Below are 20,237 nucleotides of genomic sequence, written 5' to 3' on the forward strand. Positions count from 1 at the left end.
CCAGGAGACAGGCCAGCACATCAGGAGACGTGGAGGAGGCCGTAGGAGGGCAACAACCCAGCAGCAGGACCGCTACCTCTGCCTTTGTGCAAGGAGGAGCAGGAGGAGCACTGCCAGAGCCCTACAAAATGACCTCCAGCAGGCCACAAATGTGCATGTGTCTGCTCAAACGGTCAGAAAAAGACTCCATGAGGGTGGTATGAGGGCCCGACGTCCACAGGTGGGGGTTGTGCTTACAGCCCAACACCGTGCAGGACGTTTGGCATTTGCCAGAGAACACCAAGATTGGCAAATTTGCCACTAGCGCCGTGTGCTCTTCACAGATGAAAGCAGGTTCACACTGAGCACGTGACAGACGTGACAGAGTGGAGACGCCGTGGAGAACGTTCTGCTGCCTGCAGCATCCTCCAGCATGACCGGTTTGGCGATGGGTCAGTCATGGTGTGGGGTGGCATTTCTTTGGGGGGCCTCCATGTGCTCGCCAGAGGTAGCCTGACTGCCATTAGGTACCGAGATGAGATCCTCAGATCCCTTGTGAGACCATATGCTGGTGCGGTTGGCCCTGGGTTCCTCCTAATGCAAGACAATGCTAGACCTCATGTGGCTGGAGTGTGTCATCAGTTCCTGCAAGAGGAAGGCATTGATGCTATGGACTGGCCCGCCCGTTCCCCAGACCTGAATCCAATTGAGCACATCTGGGACATCATGTCTCGCTCCATCCACCAACGCCACGTTGCACCACAGACTGTCCAGGAGTTGGCGGATGCTTTAGTCCAGGTCTGGGAGGAGATCCCTCAGGAGATCATCCGCCAGCATGCCCAGGCGTTGTAGGGAGGTCATACAGGCACGTGGAGGCCACACACACTACTGAGCCTCATTTTGACTTGTTTTAAAGACATTACATCAACGTTGGATCAGCCTGTAGTGTTGTTTTCCACTTTAATTTTGAGGGTGACTCCAAATCCAGACCTCCATGGCTTGATAAATTTGATTTCCATTGATAATTTTTGTGTGATTTTGTTGTCAGCTCATTCAACTATGTAAAGAAAAAAGTATTTAATAAGAATATTTCATTCATTCAGATCTAGGATGTGTTATTTTAGTGTTCCCTTTATTTTTTTGAGCAGTGTATTTTAGGCATGTTATGTGTGTTTATGTACATAAGTATCTGTACTCTATATTGTGTGTTTTTTATGTATTGATTGTTGTGCTGCTGAGACTTGGTTTCACAGCCTCTCCAAATACGACATACAAACTACACAAAATGCATATGCATTTCAACAAATTATTGTTGAAATGAAATTGGGGAAAATAGTTGATGTTGAAAGAAAGATATATTAATTATTATAAACTGGAGGATACATTGCCCTTTAGACAACTTCAATTTGAAGTCCTTCCATAACAGTGATAAAAGCAGAGATACAATCATGCATTCAGTTCTTTTTCAAATTGTTTCTGGTAACGATATGACTATCCCAACTACCCCAAAACACAGGCAAGATACAAGTGTGTAATCTTCTCATCAGTCTTGAGTCAGCATTTTATTCCTTTCTGTGCATATCTGTCTGCTTTACTCAAGATAGCCTCTCTCCCTTTTCCTCTCAATCCTTCAATGTGCCCTGTTAAATCTACTCTCTAATGCTTAACTGTCTGTTGATTGACTTTAAAGCAATATATCGGTTTGGAACCTCTGTACAACGTCAGTGTTGTGACAGGGGAAATGTTATAGGGGAAACCAAAGTAGGTCTCACATAGGTGGCTTTCTTTAATTTAGTTATTTTCCACTCCAATACTGGTGTCCAGAGCTGTCTTAAAAACGTCTTAGGGATAGCCCCCTTTTTTTCAATTTTTGCCTAAATTACATTCCCAAATCTAACTTCCTGTAGCTCAGGTCCTGAAGCAAGAAAATGCATATTTTTGGTACCATTTGAAAGGAAACACTTTGAGGTTTGTGGAAATGTGAATTGAATATAGGAGAATATAACACAATAGATCTGGTGAAGAAAATACAAAGAAAAAAACAACCAATCTTTTTCTACCACCATCTTTGAAATGCAAGAGAAAGGTCATATTATAGCCATCACTCTGGTTGTAATTCCGATAGTGTCCACAAGATGGCAGCACTGTATGTGCAACGTTTGAGATGGATAACTTGAAGAATGATTGACCTACAAGACTTTTAGTGTGAAGTCCCCAGGTACATTTGGGCAAATTGTGAAGGAGACATTCGCATTCATATTCCATTTTTCTGCAAAAATATTGTCAAATCTGTATACTTGGACTTTGATTTAGCTTTCCAAGTATTAGTAGCCATATTATGTTTTATTAAGTTTTCACAACTTCATAACTCTGAATATCCTTATAATTTTTGTCCAAAATGATTAGTACCTACATTTTATGACATTTACATGGTTTCCATATACTCCCGTAAATCCCAGCTCATTGGCTATCTAGTTAGCTTTATTTGAACCCAATTGGTGCTTATTTGACAAAGATACAGTCGTTCAAGTGATGGCCACCTGCGTCATTGGCGTGCCATGAAGGCGTCGCTCTCTGACCAAATATGGTGCCCTATAGGATAGACTACACCCCTAATGAAATAGTGAGGTCTTGTTGCCTTCTAGGATCTCTGAGGAATAGATACGAACGTGATTTGAATCGTTCAATTAACGTTTAGGGTGAGATTTTCACAGATTCCTTTCTTTGCAAATTGAATGAGTGGAAATACAAAATCGATCGGGCGTGCTATATGGACCTTTTTAGGATATGAAAAATTATTTTATCTAACAAAATGACACTTCATGTTATCTCTGGGGCCCAGATCAGAGAAAGATTTCAGAATGTAAGTACACATTTCACCTTCAGAGGTGAATTTATCAAACCTATCGCATTAAAAAGTGTTTTGTGTTAGGAGCTCTCTTCAGGTCGACTCTCAAATCATCATCATTTATAAGGTCCGAATCATACTGAACAAACCCTGCCTCTCTCTCTCTCTCTCTCTCGCTCTCTCTCTCTCTCTCTCTCTCGCTCTCTCTCTCTCTCTGTTATCAAACAATCAATACAGACACTTTGCCTGGTTGCTGTTTAACACAATCAAACTTGTTTAATACATTTCTTTAAGACGTAGATACATAGTTCAAATAGTATGTCATTTTTCGCAGTAATAGCTACTGTAAATTGTACAGTGCAATTATGTTAACAAGAATTTAAGCTTTCAGCCGGTATAGGACACTTATATGTACCGACATTTGTTGTTTCTCTAAAATCTGCGATCTTGACATAACGCGCTGCATGATTTAGAACTGTCCCATTTTGTTATTTTCCACTCCAATACTGGTGTCCAGAGCTATCTTAATGCTGGGCCATAAACTGCCATTTTGTGTGCAAATCAAAGTGGATACAATATGTCATGTATTTTTGGGAGTACATTGAACATTTTCTTGGGACTTGAAAATCAACACTGGCAAGACCAAATGGAAATGGGAATCTTGAGGATTCTGGACATTGATGCCCTTAAAAAGAGGCTTCCCGACTGGGCACACTGTCACGTCTGCTCCCACTCCCCCTCTCTGGCGCTTGAGTTCGCCAGGCTGCTCATCATTACGTATACCTGTCACCATTGTTTCGCTCACCAACACTTCATTGAAATCACCAGGACTCCATCATGTCATTGATTGCCTTCCCTATATCTGTAATTTCCTCAGTTTCATTCCCGTGTCTGCATTGATGTTGTTTTGTTTCTCTTGTCCAAACGCTGTTCTTGTTCAGTTTCCTGTATATTTCTTATTAAATGCTCACCCTGTACTGGCTTCGTGTCTCCCAGTGTCTGTAGTTATGGAAGCATTACAGAATTAAGACACCTCAATTGGAAGCATCTGAGAGTTTTTTTGCTTTTTGTTGGTGACGTCGGGTCCGGGTGCCGCTGCCGAAGCAACCGGGGATGCCTCAGCTGGCTCGTCAGGCTCCCATGCCTCAGCTGGTTCGAGAGGCTTACTAGCCTCGGTTGGCTCAGCAGGCTCCCATGCCATGCCTCGGTCGGCTCGTCAGTCTCCCATGCCTCGGCGGGCCCGTCAGGCTCGCCCAGGTAGGACGCCCCTGGAGGGGGGGTACTGTCACGTCTGCTCCCGCTCCCCCTCTCTGTCGCTTGAGGTTGCCAGGTTGCTCATCATTACGCACACCTGTCACCATCGTTACGTGCACCAGCGCTTCATCGGACTCACCTGGGCTCCATCACGTCATTGATTGCCTCCCCTATATCTGTCACTTCCCCAGTTTCATTCCCGTGTCTGCATTGATGCTGTTTTGTTTCTCTTGTCCAGACGCTGTTCTTGTTAAGCTTCATGTCTATTTATTATTAAAACCACACCCTGTACTTGCTTCCCCTCTCCCAGCGTCTGTGGTTACGGAACCGTTACACACACACTGTATATTTACTCATCTTGCCTTAAGCAATCCACACTGTGTCATCATGAATGTTATCTTCTCAATCAATGTGCAGCGAGCTGTGTTTTACCTTGAGCAAAATAGACCTCATATTTGTCGTTTATATGTCTACCTGTCCTGTTGTATTGTGTGTGCCATATCAGAAAAATCTCAGATTCAGCTTTTTCATCCAATAGTAAAGTCAGGAAAATAACCATCAGAAGGTTATGAATACTAAGCACACTTTGTCTACTGTGTCGGTTTTATTCCTCTCTTATCTTACCCTGTTGGATTTTCTTATTTGACCAGAGTGTAATTATACAGACATTGTCAGTGTTACTTTTTGCAAATCCAATCTGTTTTCCAAGTTGAGTCAGCATCTTCACATTGACTTTCTTGGTTTAAATGACGTGGAAACAATATTGATTCAACCAGTTTTTGCCCAGTGGGTATGGATGCAATAAAGGGGATGGATCACCACCCCTCTGCTGTTATCCTGCACAATGTTGGCCACCCAACCTCGTAAGGGCTTTTTTTTTTGTCTGGGTTATTGTTTTTTCAGTGAGTGAATCTAATGTGTGCGGTGGACGCTGCTGAGGGGAGGACGGCTCATAAGAATATCTGGAGTAGAGTATAATGGCTGGAATGGAATTAATTAACTCCATTCCAGCCTTTATTATGAGCCATCCTCCCCTCAGCAGCCTCCACTGAATGTGTGAGGGACATAGAGTGGGGTTATGTGTCTCTGTGTTTTGTGTATTTTACTGTATAATGAAAATCTGAATATGAGTCGGAAAATCTGCTCCTGTAAGCTATAACTAAGAGATGGGGCAGGTCGACTCTCAAATCATCAACATTTATAAGGTCCAAATCATACTGAACAAACCCTGCCTCTCTCTCTCTCTCTCTCTCTCTCTCTCTCTCTCTCTCTCTCTCTCTCTCTCTCTCTCGCTCTCTCTCGCTCTCTCTCTCTCTCTCGCTCTCTCTCGCTCTCTCTCGCTCTCTCTCTCTCTGTTATCAAACAATCAATACAGACACTTTGCCTGGTTGCTGTTAAACACAATCAAATTTGTTTAATACATTTCTTTAAGACGTAGATACATAGTCTAAAATCTATACACCCTAGGTAGAAACCAGTGGAGGCTGCTGAGGGCAGGACTGCTCATAACAATAGCTAGAATGGAGCAGGTGGAATGGCATCAAACACATTGAAACCTTATGTTGTATTTGATACCATTCCACTTTTAATGCTCCAGCCATTACCACAAACCCGTCCTCCCCAACTAATGTGCTACCAACCACTGCACCAACTCAATTTGGATACATATTCATTCTAAGTATCTGCTTTCAAAATGAAATATTCCCTTTAGTTTCGATATGATTGTCTTGTTATTTGCTAACAATACAATTAACTGTTCAAAATGATAACTTCCTGAACCAAAATGATGTAGTGCCTAGTTAATGTGTATAGTTTGGTAACTGCTGAACCCTACATTTTTTTAGTTTTACCTAATAAATGTATCAATTTGACATAAATGTATGTTGGAAGGTAAAACAAAATCATATATGGATGTGGCTGTAAATACTACATCACCATTCTCCATTAGTCAGTGTGCTTCAATAGGACACTCTATGTGCTGCCATTTGGAATTATATTGTAGTGTACAATGCACTGCTGAAGTAACTGGGTTGTATATTTAAGTGATAATACCTGAGAAGCCGGTATTCTGAGGAAATATTGGCATGGGTGTTGTTTGTGTGGGCCGGCAAACCGTGCAAATATATTCTCCAAACACCGGCTTCGAGGGTAATATCACTTTTATACAACATAATCAATTATTTATTTATTTACATATTTACATATTTTCATTAAAAACGTTATTTTGAAGAATTTATTCCGTCCCGACACAAATCTAGGGTTGCTACCCAAGCCGGCTGGTCATTCATTCTATCGGTTTGGTTGCCAGAGACGCAACCCAGTCATTCAGTCTTTTTGTTCTGTATCTATGGTTGCAACCCAGTCGTTCAGTCTTTTTGTTCTGTATTAGAGGTCGACCGATTATGATTTTTCAACGCCGATACCGATTATCGGAGGACCAAAAAGACGATACCGATTAATCGGCTGATTTTTTAAAATGTATTTATAATAATGACAATTACAACAATACTGAATGAACACTTATTTTAACTTAATATAATACATCAATAAAAAATCAATTTAGCCTCAAATAAATAATGAAACATGTTCAATTTGGTTTAAATAATGCAAAAACAAAGTGTTGGAGAAGTAAAAGTGAAATATGTGGTGCCATGTAAAAAAGCTAACGTTTGAGTTCCTTGCTCAGAACATGAGAACGTATGAAAGTTGGTGGTTCCTTTTAACATGAGACTTCAATATTCCAATGTAAGAGGTTTTAGGTTGTAGTTAATATAGTATTTATAGGACTATTTTTCTCTAAACCATTTGTATTTCATATTGATTATTTGACTATTGGATGTTCTTATAGGCACTATAGTATTGCCAGTGTAACAGTATAGCTTCCATCCCTCTCCTCGCCCCTACCTGGGCTCGAACCAGGAACACATCGACACGAGCCAAACTCGAAGCAGCGTTACCCATCGCTCCACAAAAGCCGCGGCCCTTGCAGAGCAAGGGGAATAACTACTCCAAGTCTCAGAGCTAGTGACGTTTGAAACGCTATTAGCACGCACCCCGCTAACTAGCTAGCCATTTCACATCGGTTACACCAGCCATTAGGCTGATAGGCTTGAAGTCATAAACAGCACTGTGCTTGCGAAGAGCTGCTGGCAAAACGCACTAAAGTGCTGTTTGAATGAATGCTTATGTAACAGTTGTTAAAGTACTATGTGAATTTCACCAGGTTCATATATCAATATGTTGTGTTGATTTGTTATGCATGCCTGCATCCTGGGAGAAGGGGAGTGTGTACTTACGTTTTGCCCGGCGTGCTCGTGCTCAAATCATTTTGATGCACTGAGAGAGGTAGGCACGCTTTTTCTGTCTTCAGAAAAGTTTGATTCTTTTAAGTACAAAGTCATACACACAATGTTTTGTTCATGAATAATGATGTATATTTAGAGGTTACTCATAAGTGGATGGTATTGTTAAGATGCACTTGTAATTGTACTTTTTAGGATGATATCAACATTCTGAATTCAACATGTGGTTAATAGCTAGCTAAGGTATTAGCAGGCTATTGTATGTGTGAACGATGGCTAGCTCCTCGAATGATCCCAGTCCCTCCTATTGTGCATCTGTTGTAGAAAGAGGCGACGATTCTCAGAACAGATGTGCTCTACAAATGTTTTATTTCCTTTTGGATGCAGGTATGTGGTTTTATCAATGTAAAATATGTTATGTATAATAAGGAGAGTGTATTAATTTTTGTATTCCAAAAATCATTTTGATGCACTGAGAGAGAAAGAGGCGACGATTCTCAGAACAGATGTGCTCTACAAATGTTTTATTTCCTTTTGGATGCAGATGCAAGATGCAGAGAGTCAGTTCTGCTTGATTAAAACTACCTGATCTCCAAAGTCCACGTTTATGGTCTCTATCAACCACACACAACGCAGAGTTACAGCGGTGTAGTATAGCACCGGCTACACTTACAAGCCTGCTGCTGCCTACCATCTCTCAATCAGACTGCTCTATCAAATCATAGCCTTAATTATAACATAATAACACACAGAAATACAAGCCTTTGGTCATTAATATGGTCGAATCCGGAAACTATCATTTAGAAAACAAAACGTTTATTATTTCAGTGAAATACGGAACCGTTCGGTATTTATTATTTTATCTAATGGGTGGAATCCCTAAGTCTAAATATTCTTGTTACATTACACAACCTTCAATGTTATGTCATAATTACGTAAGATTCTGGCAAATTAGTTCGCAATGAGTCAGGCTGCCCAAACTGTTGCATATACCCTGACTCTGCGTGCAATGAACGCAGGAGAAGTGACACAATTTCACCTGGTTAATATTGCCTGCTAACCTGAATTTATTTTAGCTAAATATGCAGGTTTAAAAATATATACTTCTGTGTATTGATTTTAAGAAAGGCATTGGTGTTTATGGTTAGGTACAGTCGTCCAACGATTGTGCTTTTTTCGCAAATGCGCTTTTGTTAAATCATCCCCCAGCATTGCATCGATTATATGCAACGCAGGACACGCTAGATAAACTAGTAATATCATCAACCATGTGTAGTTATAACTAGTGATTATGATTGATTGATTGTTCTTTATAAGATAAGTTTAATGCTAGCTAGCAACTTACCTTGGCTTCTAGTGCATTCGCACAACAGGCAGGCTCCTCATGGAGTGCAATGAGAGGCAGGTGGTTAGAGCGTTGGACTAGTTAACTGTAAGGTTGCAAGATTGGATCCCCCGAGCTGACCAAAAAACAACAACAAAAATCTGGCGTTCTGCCCCTGAACAAGGCAGTTAACCCACCGTTCCTAGGCCGTCATTGAAAATAAGAATGTGTTCTTAACTGACTTGCCTAGTTAAATAAAGGTATTAAAAAAAATTGTTATGAATACTTGAAATCGGCCCTAATTAATCGGCCATTCCAATTAATCGGTCAACCTCTATTCTGTATCTATAGTTGCAACCCAGTCGTTCATTCAAAACGTTCTATTGCCGTACTGGCTGGCAACATTCTTATCCCTTGCTTGCTAGCTAGCCAACTACGGCTAACTTACAGTCAGGTCAAACAGTGCAACCAGAAAACAACAAAGTAGCTACATTTGCATTTGTTTAAGCTGTTTTCTAGTGACATTTATTTAGATACATCCGACACGTTCATTACTATGGGACTGTTGGAGATCTAATTTTAATAGTGAAGCAATGTTACAAATGTCAGAGAGACAGACAGCATGGTTCATACAAATCTGTGAGATAATGTCTAGATGATTTTTATAGTGGAGATCAAGTTTATAAATTGTTTATAAATTGCCTGGCTGGACTGATGAGACAGTGGATTGCGGTGTCAGATGGAACAGAGTCAATAGGCATTTTAACGTCATAGATTTAGCCGGTGGTAACTTGTGGAATAGACACCGGCTGGAATGTTTTAACCAATCAGCATTCAGGATTAGAACCACCCATTGTATAAAATACTATATTCCACTCATTATCTGAATTTCTTTGATACACTATAAGCTGAGTCATTTCAAGCAGAGACAGGCGATACTGTATCAGTTGAAAAGGTGATCTTGCACAATGCTGTATGGGGCAAAAAGGTTTTTACAGTAGCCAACTGCTTTATAATACCCCTATTTATGATTATTTGTCCTGAGTATGTACTGTATAAGTATTATAAAAATGAGACTGACATATTTCTCATCATGCTCACAACCTGCCATTGGATACATGTATAAATCAAATGGTGCATGTCAAATTATACTCAAATACTGTATGGAAAAAAATATTTACCATCTACTCTCTATTCAGCACTTTAAGTATTGTTTTGAAATGTGTATCATGTGGTTTTTGCTATTGGATTAAATGGTAGTTAATGGTCCTGTTTGACAGGGTTGTGGATTTGATTCCCATGGGGGTCCAGTACAGGGGGGAAAATGTATGAACATGTATGCAAGTCGCTCTGGATAAGAGCGTCTGCTAAATTACATAAATGTAAATTGTCTAAAACTCCAACCGCCATAGTCAAATCAAATGTTATTTGTCGTGTACACATATTTAGCTAGTGTAGTGAAATGCTTATGTTCCTAGCTCCAACACTGCAGTAATACCTGACATATAAAACAATACACCCAAAACCCCAAAATTTTAGAATGAGCAATGTCAGAGTCCGGAATATATATGTTATTTTATATATATATACTGTATATTTTATATATATGGCTCACGAGTGGCGTAGCGGTCTATGACAATGCATCTCAGTGCAAGAGGTTCAAATCCAGGCTGTATCACATCCGGCCGTGATTGGGGGTCCCATAGGGCGGCGCACAATTGGCCCAGCGTTGGCCGGGGTAGGCCATCATTGTAAATAAGAATTTGTTCTTCTAACTGACTTGCCTAGTTAAATAAATAAAGACATTTCAAATATATATATATGATGGTGTGCATAGACATTATGGGCAGTATATTATGGGCAGTGTGTATAAGATAGGCCTTGACTAGAATACGGTATATACAAATGAAGTGGGTAAAACAGTATGTAAACATTATTAAAGTGACCAGTGTTAAATGACTATGTACATAGGGTAGCCGTCTCTACGTGCAGGGTTGAGTATCAGGTGGTAGCCGGCTAGTAACAGTGGCTAAATTTCAGGGCAGGTTACTGGGTGATGGCAGGCGATTGGTAACTGTTTAACAGTCTGATGGCCTGGAGATAGAAGCTATTTTTCAGTCTCTTGGTCCCAGCTTTGATGGACCTGTACTGTCTCCGCCTTCTAGTTGGTAACGGGCTGAACAGGCCTGTGCTTGGGTGATTGAGGACCTTGATGATCTTCTTGGCCTTCCTGTGACACCGGGTTCTGTAGATGTCTTGGAGGGCAGGCAGTTCGCCCCCCAGGGATTGCTTTGGACAACTGCACCACCCTCTGTAGAGCCCTGCATTTGTGGATATTGCAGTTTCCATAACGGGCAGTGATACAGCCCGACAGGATGCTCTCAATGGTGCATCTGCAGAAGTTTGTGAGGGTCTTAGGGGCCAAGCCAAATTTCTTCGGCCTCCTAAGGTTGAAGAGGTGCTGTTTTGCCAGAGATGGGCCATTACAGGTTGTCAGTGATGTGTACGCCGAGGAACTTTAAGCTTTTCACCCTCTCCACTGCAGCCCCGTTGATGTGGATGGGGGCATGCTCCCTCTACTGTCTCCTGAAGTCCATGATCAGCTCCTTTGTTTTTTTGAGGTTGAGGTTATTTTCTTGTCGTTGTTGGTAATCAGGTCTACTACTGTTGTGTCGTCTGTAAACCTGATGATTGAGTTGGAGACTTGCGTGGCCATGCCGTCATGGATGAACAGGGAGTACAGGAGCGGGCTGAGCACGCACCCTTGTGGGGCCCCCGTGTTGAGGATCAGCATAGTGGAGGTGTTGTTGCCTACCTTCACCACCTGGGGACGGCCCGTCAAGAAGTCCAGGCCCCAGTTGCACAGGGCTTAGTGATGCACTTGGATGGTACTGTGGTGTTGAAGGCTGAGCTGTAGTCGATAAACAGCATTTTTACATAGTTATTCATCTTGCCCAAATGAGATAGGACAGTGTGATAGCGATTGTGTCATCTGTGGATCTGTTGTGACAGTATGCAAATTGTAGTGGGTCTAGGGTGTCGGGTAAGGTGGAGGTGATATGATCCTTAACTCTCAAAGCACTTCATGATGACAGAAGTGAGTGCTGTGGGGCAATAGTCATTTAGTCAAGTTACCTTCGCTTTCTTGGCTACAAGAACAATGGTGGACAAGCATCAAGCGGTACCAGTACACCAAGACAGTAACCAACAGGACCCTGAACAGCTTCTACCCCCAAGCCAGAAGAATGATAAAAAAGATAGCTAACTAGCTAATCAAATGGCTACCGGGACTAAGTGCGTTGACCCTTTTTGCACTAACTCTCTTGCACTGACTCTATGCGAACACACACTGGACTCTATTTACACCAGTGGAGGCAGGTGGGAGGAGCTATAGGAGGACGGGTTCATGGTAATGGCTGGAATGGAATCAATGGAACTGTATCAAACATTAAACATATGGAAGCCTAATGTTTGACTCCGTTCCATTTATTCCATTCCAGCCATTACAATGAGCTCATCCTCCTATAGCTCCTCCCACCAGCCTCTACTGACTTACACATACTTACATTGACATCCCAACACACGCACAATCACACACACACACACACACACACACACACACACACACACACACACACACACACACACACACACACACACAATACGGCCACAAACACTCATAGCACCCACGCACATGCATACTGACGCCATCCACACGTAGAAACACACACTCACCACATACGCTGCTTCTACTGTCTTATCTATCCTGTTGCCTAGTCACTTCACCCCTACCTATATGTGCATAGCTACCTAAATGACCGCGTACCCCTCCCTGCAAATCGACTCAGTACTGGTACTCCCTGTATGTAGCCATGTTCCTTTTATTTGTTATTGTTATTCGCTATTCACTGTGTTTTTGTCCCTCGTGTCACTGTTTCTGTTTTTAAAAAATTTATCTTTATCTTTAACTCTACATTGTTGGAAAAGGAGCCATCAGTGAGCATTTCATAGTTTGTCTACCTGTTGCTTACGAAGCATGTGACAAGTACAATTTGATTTGATGTCTTGTATTTTTAATAAGACATCTGTTGACAGATGTTACTCAGCCTGTTCTGTCATAACAAGGTGGGAAAAGTGTTCAGATGGGTCCCAAATTATATCATCATTCATAATTATTGCAGTGGGGGGAAAGAAATGTATGAGTCTTTTCTTAGACAAACTCAGAACATTACCCAAATGCTTGGAAGCACTAAATCAGATTATATTTAAGATCAGCTTTCACACGGTGCCAAAATGGATGTGGGATTTTGTCAAAGATTGGGAATAGGTCATCCTCTCTGCATTTACACGTATATTTTCTATGGCCCTCAAATTCAAATCTGTACCTCGAAGCCAGTTTTACTGGGTTTTTTTCTCATTATTTCCCTCTATTCAGGAATTGATTTTGACCTGGGACACCAGGTGGGTGCAATTCATTTGAAAGTCGACCATAAAACCAGCAGTAGTCCGGACCTCGTAGGGTACGATTTGAATATCCCTGCTCCATTGGCTTGTTCTGTTACTTCCTAGATGATCACTGTGTTCAACATCTCTTTCAGTACTTTTCCTATGTGGCTCTGGATGTACTGATTGCGTCTTGGGCTGTCTGTTATCCCAACCCCCAGCTGTTAGCCAATCCATTCCATTATAGATCCAGTAAGTGTCAATCTCCAAGCTTTAATTCTGTATATTTAGGGCTCATTTCAGTCATAGAAACATTTAGTGAGTTCAATAGCTTGTGTTACACTCCGTCATCTCCATCTCATTCTGTTCTGGTTGTCAATGTGTCTGGCTGAACTCCATTATGTCCACGACATCCAAGCAGAGTTGTCCATCCCAGCTGGTTCCATCTCAAAGCTTTCTTAGAACCATCCTCAAGAATGGATCATTATGAGACAAATCCAATATGGATTTATCATGGCAACAGACTCTATATTCCATTCAGATCACGGGTGATTGCATGCTCCCGATGCTGCTCTTGAAGTGCTCTGATAGTGTCATCTTTCTCTAATCTGACTGGCCATCAGAAGCTTTGTACGATGCGCTCGCTCTTACTGGCCTCATCTCTCAGCTCTCCGAAGGTGTCGAAGAACTGCTCCATCTCCATCTGCAGCGTGGCGTTGCGGCGGTCGGCGTCGGCCCGGGCACGCTCCACGTTGCGGATCTTGATTTCGGCCACACTGTACCAGCGGCGCTGCTGTGCCAGGCTGGCCCGCAGTCCCACAACCTCCCCGTGGAGGGCCTCGTTACGCAGCTCAAACCTGGGAGAGACAGGAGAAAGGGGGACAAGGAGTTATACACACACAGCTTTCACTCTGGTGGTACTACAGGACTGTGGTCCAGAATGTAGCATGCAGCATCACATCATGTTAGTGTAACCTGACACATGTTGAAGACTGTATATAGAATATATATGGACATTTGAAAAGGACTGCTGATGCATTGGTGTGATTTATTCACAGTTCCATTACCTCTGGATCTTGGCTTCGAACTCAGCCCTCTGCCTGGCCATCTCTTGTCTGAGGCCAGCCAGGAGACAGTACATGGCCTGGGAGGCTGGGGGGCCGTGGGGGTCAGAGGGCAGGAAGACCTCCGAGCTGCCCGTGCTCAGGGGGGCATCAGTAGGGACAGAGGAGGAGGCTAGGGAGTTTGGATGGAGGTCCTCTCCTGGGTCAGTCCTGAAGGAGTGGAACCTGGTGGACCTCCGTCCTAGGCTAGCTCTGACCACACCACTCCCACTATCGTCCAGGGGCAGAATCTCACAGAAGGACCATGAGCTGCTGGTGTCTGCCACGCTTGCCATGCCCGCCTCCACCTCCACTGGACCAGCAGTGCTGCCCACACCACCATCAGCAGCCACCTCATCAATGCTCTGGAGTGTGTCCAAGTTGTCATAGACAGACAGAGTGCTGTCCTGAGCCTTACTGCTTCCACTGGTGCCAGTAGTCCCCAGCTTTGCAGCCCAGCTGGGACACTCTGGGCCTGTCCAGCCACTGGGCAGCATGCTGCTGTGGTCTGGGTCAGCCTGTATTGTCACAGTGGAAGCAGAGGCTGTGAGTGAGGAGGCAGGGTGAGAGTGAAGGTGGGGGCTGTGTGCTGTCTCAGGGGGCTGGGACTCTGACTGGGACGGAGTGTATCTGTGGTATAGAGACCCAACAGCAGGGATCACTGGAGAGAACCCCTCAGCTGGCTGCTGGTGGTCTGTGTTGAACAGGCGTGGGGCTAAACTGATTTCACACAGGCTTTGGGCTGACCCTCTCCTCTCAGCAACCAGAGGCAGGGAGAGCTGGCAGGAGCAAGGGGAAGGATGGTGGGCTAGCTGTTGTTGTAGGAGGCCAAGCCTGGAGTCATGCGACTGGGCCTGGGCAGTGGGCTGGGTATGCGCCCCCTCGAATGGGTCTCCTTTCCATCTATGACAGGGGTAAGAATCTGGTCGTGAGGAACCGGGGGCGTCTACGATTCCCCCCTCCCTGGAGAAAAGGCACTGGTGCTCCCTGATCAGCTCAGACATGAGCTGCTGCACCACGGCTGCCCCTGGGGAACAGAAGGACGGACACAAGAGTCACAGCCGGACACATACAGTACCAACAACGTACAAACAGCATCACATGGCACTCAGCGTGTACACAACACTGTGTTGATATAAACACTGTCTCAAGGCCACCCGGGCAGACACAGACACAGACACAGACACAGACAGACAGACAGACAGACAGACAGACAGACAGACAGACAGACAGACAGACAGACAGACAGACAGACACAGCCCCTATCTTTATCGGTCTATATCTGTCTCTGTCTGGCTCTATATCTGTAGGCTATCTCTGATTCATGTCCTGTTTCCTGAACAACACTCTCACATGCCCACACGCACCTCCAATGATACTCTCTGGATCTTCAGCTTTGGGTCGTAGGATGTTAGGCCCGAAAACAGTAGCCAGGTTCTGGGTGCTCATCTTGTTGCTGCTGGAATAGGACTGGACTTCGTTCAAAAACCTGTATTGGCAGTGATTTATCCGTATGAGACTTGGGCAGGGTCGCAGCTGCTACATAACATACAGAAATGTGTCATGTTTGAACAGATGTTAATGTATGTTGTACTGTATGTTGTAAGCTACAAGTCTAGTGATTCAAACAATTATATTTGTATTGCGTTTAAATTGCATTGAAAGTGAGGTATGTTGTATGCAGATTTGATGTTATCTTGATGATATCTTGCTAACGATCTTGATGTTATCTTGCTATCTTGATGCTGTCTTGACATTATCTTGCTAATGAATGACAGGTCAATTGTAGACTTACTGGCAGATGTAATTTAGCAGGTTAAAGTTAGCCACTGGAAGTTCATGAAGAAGATGCTGTAGTTCTGTCAAACCCTTGGGGACACCGGGCAAGATATTGTTGTAAGTACCATCTATGGACTTGATCAATTACATTTCTCCTTAGAACTTTTAGATCAGAGGATGGTGGTTGTGTCTCTCGCTGTTCATCAGATGTATCTCAGGATGGCGTGCATGATGCAGCTGGATGGAGACTTACCTGTTTCCTCTCAGAGGAGATGTTCTTGCCACACACCAGGAAGACCTGGTATCTGGAGAAGGGCACCAGTGGCTCTGGCAGCTCCCGCAGATACAGCTTCAGGAGCGACGCCACGGTGTGCACGTCTGTACTGCTAGGATGTCAAATACACACACACTTAAAATACAGCACATCTCTACCATATGGGGGCACGCATAACGGTACATACAGATATACAGTGCCTTGCGAAAGTATTCGGCCCCCTTGAACTTTGCGAACTTTTGCCACATTTCAGGCTTCAAACATAAAGATACAAAACTGTATTTTTTTGTGAAGAATCAACAACAAGTGGGACACAATCATGAAGTGGAACGACATTTATTGGATATTTCAAACTTTTTTAACAAATCAAAAACTGAAAAATTGGGCGTGCAAAATTATTCAGCCCCTTTACTTTCAGTGCAGCAAACTCTCTCCAGAAGTTCAGTGAAGATCTCTGAATGATCCAATGTTGACCTAAATGACTATTGATGATAAATACAATCCACCTGTGTGTAATCAAGTCTCCGTATAAATGCACCTGCACTGTGATAGTCTCAGAGGTCCGTTAAAAGCGCAGAGAGCATCATGAAGAACAAGGAACACACCAGGCAGGTCCGAGATACTGTTGTGAAGAAGTTTAAAGCCGGATTTGGATACAAAAAGATTTCCCAAGCTTTAAACATCCCAAGGAGCACTGTGCAAGCGATAATATTGAAATGGAAGGAGTATCAGACCACTGCAAATCTACCAAGACCTGGCCGTCCCTCTAAACTTTCAGCTCATACAAAGAGAAGACTGATCAGAGATGCAGCCAAGAGGCCCATGATCACTCTGGATGAACTGCAGAGATCTACAGCTGAGGTGGGAGACTCTGTCCATAGGACAACAATCAGTCTTATATTGCACAAATCTGGCCTTTATGGAAGAGTGGCAAGAAGAAAGCCATTTCTTAAAGATATCCATAAAAAGTGTTGTTTAAAGTTTGCCACAAGCCACCTGGGAGACACACCAAACATGTGGAAGAAGGTGCTCTGGTCAGATGAAACCAAAATTGAACTTTTTGGCAACAATGCAAAACGTTATGTTTGGCGTAAAAGCAACACAGCTGAACACACCATCCCCACTGTCAAACATGGTGGTGGCAGCATCATGGTTTGGGCCTGCTTTTCTTCAGCAGGGACAGGGAAGATGGTTAAAATTGATGGGAAGATGGATGGAGCCAAATACAGGACCATTCTGGAAGAAAACCTGATGGAGTCTGCAAAAGACCTGAGACTGGGACGGAGATTTGTCTTCCAACAAGACAATGATCCAAAACATAAAGCAAAATCTACAATGGAATGGTTCAAAAATGAACATATCCAGGTGTTAGAATGGCCAAGTCAAAGTCCAGACCTGAATCCAATCGAGAATCTGTGGAAATAACTGAAAACTGCTGTTCACAAATGCTCTCCATCCAACCTCACTGAGCTCGAGCTGTTTTGCAAGGAGGAATGGGAAAAATGTTCAGTCTCTCGATGTGCAAAACTGATAGAGACATACCCCAAGCGACTTACAGCTGTAATCGCAGCAAAAGGTGGCGCTACAAAGTATTAACTTAAGGGGGCTGAATAATTTTGCACGCCCAATTTTTCAGTTTTTGATTTGTTAAAAAAGTTTGAAATATCCAATAAATGTCGTTCCACTTCATGATTGTGTCCCACTTGTTGTTGATTCTTCACAAAAAAATACAGTTTTATATCTTTATGTTTGAAGCCTGAAATGTGGCAAAAGGTCGCAAAGTTCAAGGGGGCCGAATACTTTCGCAAGGCACTGTAGCTGGCCAATAGGTCTAATTTAATTTTCAACTGTGGTGTTTCTGTTTGTGTTGACTGGAGAGCTCTTACCTGTCAAAGGAGGGCTTCTCCCCAGCATCGAAGGCGTCCTGCAACTCTTTGACCAGCGTGGCCTGGCCTGGCTGGCGGAACAGCCCCACCTCCAGAAGACCCCGCTCCCGGATGAAGTCCACACACTGCTCCACCACCAGAGGTGCCATATGGACGCCGTAACGCCGCTCATACAGAACCGTCTCCTCCAACCGCTGGCCAAACACGCCTGGGGGTGGAGAGAATTTAAGATCACCCAGGCTAAATGTATAAACAGAGGATGATAGAGTGTGAGTTTGATGGTTCAGGGAGCTTCCCTTCTTCAGACAAGTGGACTCGAACCCTTCATGCTCCAAACCACCTATTTACGCAGCCTGCCTCACACTACCGCTCTGTCTGTGTGTCTGTGTGTCTCTGTGGGCCTGAGATACTCACGCCTCCTGAAGCTCAGCACCCGCTTGATCTTCCTGTAAGCAGGGTGGGACAGGTAGCTGCTGGTCCTGCACACTGTCGCCTTATTCTCCGGCATCTTCTCTGTTCTCTTCACACTTATTTTCTCCCAGTCCAAATCTCTCTCTCTTTTCACCTCTTTTCTTCCCCTCTCTCCTCTCCGGACAGACTGTTTGATGGGGGATTATGAGAGGACTCAAATGTCTCGGCGCTGCTGAGACCAGTGTGTTCTTTCCCAAGCGGCCCACCCCTATCTACCTCTCTGTTTTTTGGAAACTCTCTCCTGTCTGTTACTTTCTGTTCTGTTTCTTCTCCCCCTCCCGCCTCCTCGTCCCTCCTCCTTTTCTTTCTTCAGGTAAACAGATAAGGCTCCTTGCTCTGACGACTCGAGAAATGAGGAGGCAGAGGCATTCCTTGGCGATGCTCAACAATGGTCCTTGAGCTCAACTAGGTGACCTAATCAGAAGAATTAGCATTCCAATGGAAAGAATGTCAACCTACAAGAAGAAGCATTGTGACATACCTGACATATCACAAACTCGCAATCACTCAGGCATGCAATGGAGCAAACATGCCAATGAATAGAACAACCATGGGAACATGAGCCATATCAAAATGTATTACGGGGATGTTGAACTTTGGAAAGTAAAAACCCATCTTTATTTTTGGCGGCTAAGTTCCCCTCTTTAGATTCCTAAGATAATGATTTAACAGGAGATAGGAGAGTCCAGCAACAGTAAACGTTCAACTGATTAAACTGGTCCTTTTCACCACTAAACACTGTAAATGTTTAGGAAAGTTCCTTCACACGTTGTTGCTGAATGCAGATAACGAGTATCGAGGAGGCAGTTGTACAGTAGCTCGGCTCCTCTCACGCTCACCTCAGCCTTGGTTCCCAGGGCACAAGTCCTTCCACGATGCTTAACTGAACTCAATCTGGTGAGCATTGAACATCCAGAGGAACCACTTTCAACCTGGATTGTGTTAACAAAAGAGTCAACCAGCTCTCCTAGAAGAAGGTGTCCATGTTATTGTAGAAGTGACGACTGTGACAACCACAGGGAGTATATTATTCCCTCCCCACCCAGAAGAGATTAAGTTAGCGTTCCAGCGTTGTCCAGCAGTAATTGTGCTTGGTAAGCACCACTTAGCAAGCTATGTCCTTGCGGCACGTGTCTCTCCCTCCTTGTCCTATCCAATCCTCCTCATGCTTCAGGAATGTGCCATTGTTTTCACTCAGCCAGTGTCATCCCTCCCTGTCCAATGCGCTCTCAGTCCCCCCCTGAGCTGCTCTCTTTCTCACCAATTAGGTTATGTTTGTTTCCTCACGTCGTGGTCCTTAGGGTTCCTTCAAAGATCCCCACGGTCCCACCACAAGAACAAGTACACAGTGTTTTGTCTTGGACTCTCTCTTTTATTTAGCCTGGCTCAGCCCCCTCCCCAGCCCCTGCCTACTCCACCCCTCTAGTCTCTACCCCACCTCCCTCCTGTATCAAACTATCCCCCACCATACTCACTGGAGCATGGCCAAGGTGGCACCGGCACCCTCTGTATCTCCTATCTCTCCCTGGGCGGGAATCATTAACAAGGGAGAACAGTGTCACAGATTGACAAAA

At 43.8% G+C, this 20,237-nt stretch overlaps 1 protein-coding gene across 1 annotated transcript; it reads right to left on the reverse strand.

Moving 5' to 3' along the window:
* Nucleotides 1-12,763: 12,763 nt before the first annotated feature.
* LOC139419623 (rho GTPase-activating protein 24-like) lies at nt 12,764-20,010 on the reverse strand. The gene is made up of 7 exons (XM_071169601.1): nt 18,607-20,010; nt 18,193-18,400; nt 16,286-16,418; nt 16,049-16,122; nt 15,621-15,742; nt 14,218-15,280; nt 12,764-14,007 (listed from the first exon to the last, which is right to left on the reverse strand). Exons 1-7 carry the CDS (start codon nt 18,698-18,700, stop codon nt 13,770-13,772), a joined length of 1,932 nt encoding a protein of 643 aa, XP_071025702.1. The 5' UTR covers nt 18,701-20,010; the 3' UTR covers nt 12,764-13,769.
* Between the last annotated feature and the right edge of the window lie 227 nt (nt 20,011-20,237).

This window comes from Oncorhynchus clarkii, chromosome 10, assembly GCF_045791955.1.
Source record: "Oncorhynchus clarkii lewisi isolate Uvic-CL-2024 chromosome 10, UVic_Ocla_1.0, whole genome shotgun sequence".
NCBI lineage: Eukaryota > Metazoa > Chordata > Actinopteri > Salmoniformes > Salmonidae > Oncorhynchus > Oncorhynchus clarkii.

Bases quoted from the DNA above. Each gene is read 5' to 3' on its own strand.
- LOC139419623 (XM_071169601.1), bottom strand. From the start codon at position 18,700: ATGCCGGAGAATAAGGCGACAGTGTGCAGGACCAGCAGCTACCTGTCC. The intron at 15,281-15,620 runs GTGCGTGTGGGC...TCTGTTCCCCAG, and splicing joins TCCAGAGAGTATCATTGGAG to GGGCAGCCGTGGTGCAGCAG. The intron at 14,008-14,217 runs GTAATGGAACTG...TGTCTCTCCCAG, and splicing joins TTCGAAGCCAAGATCCAGAG to GTTTGAGCTGCGTAACGAGG.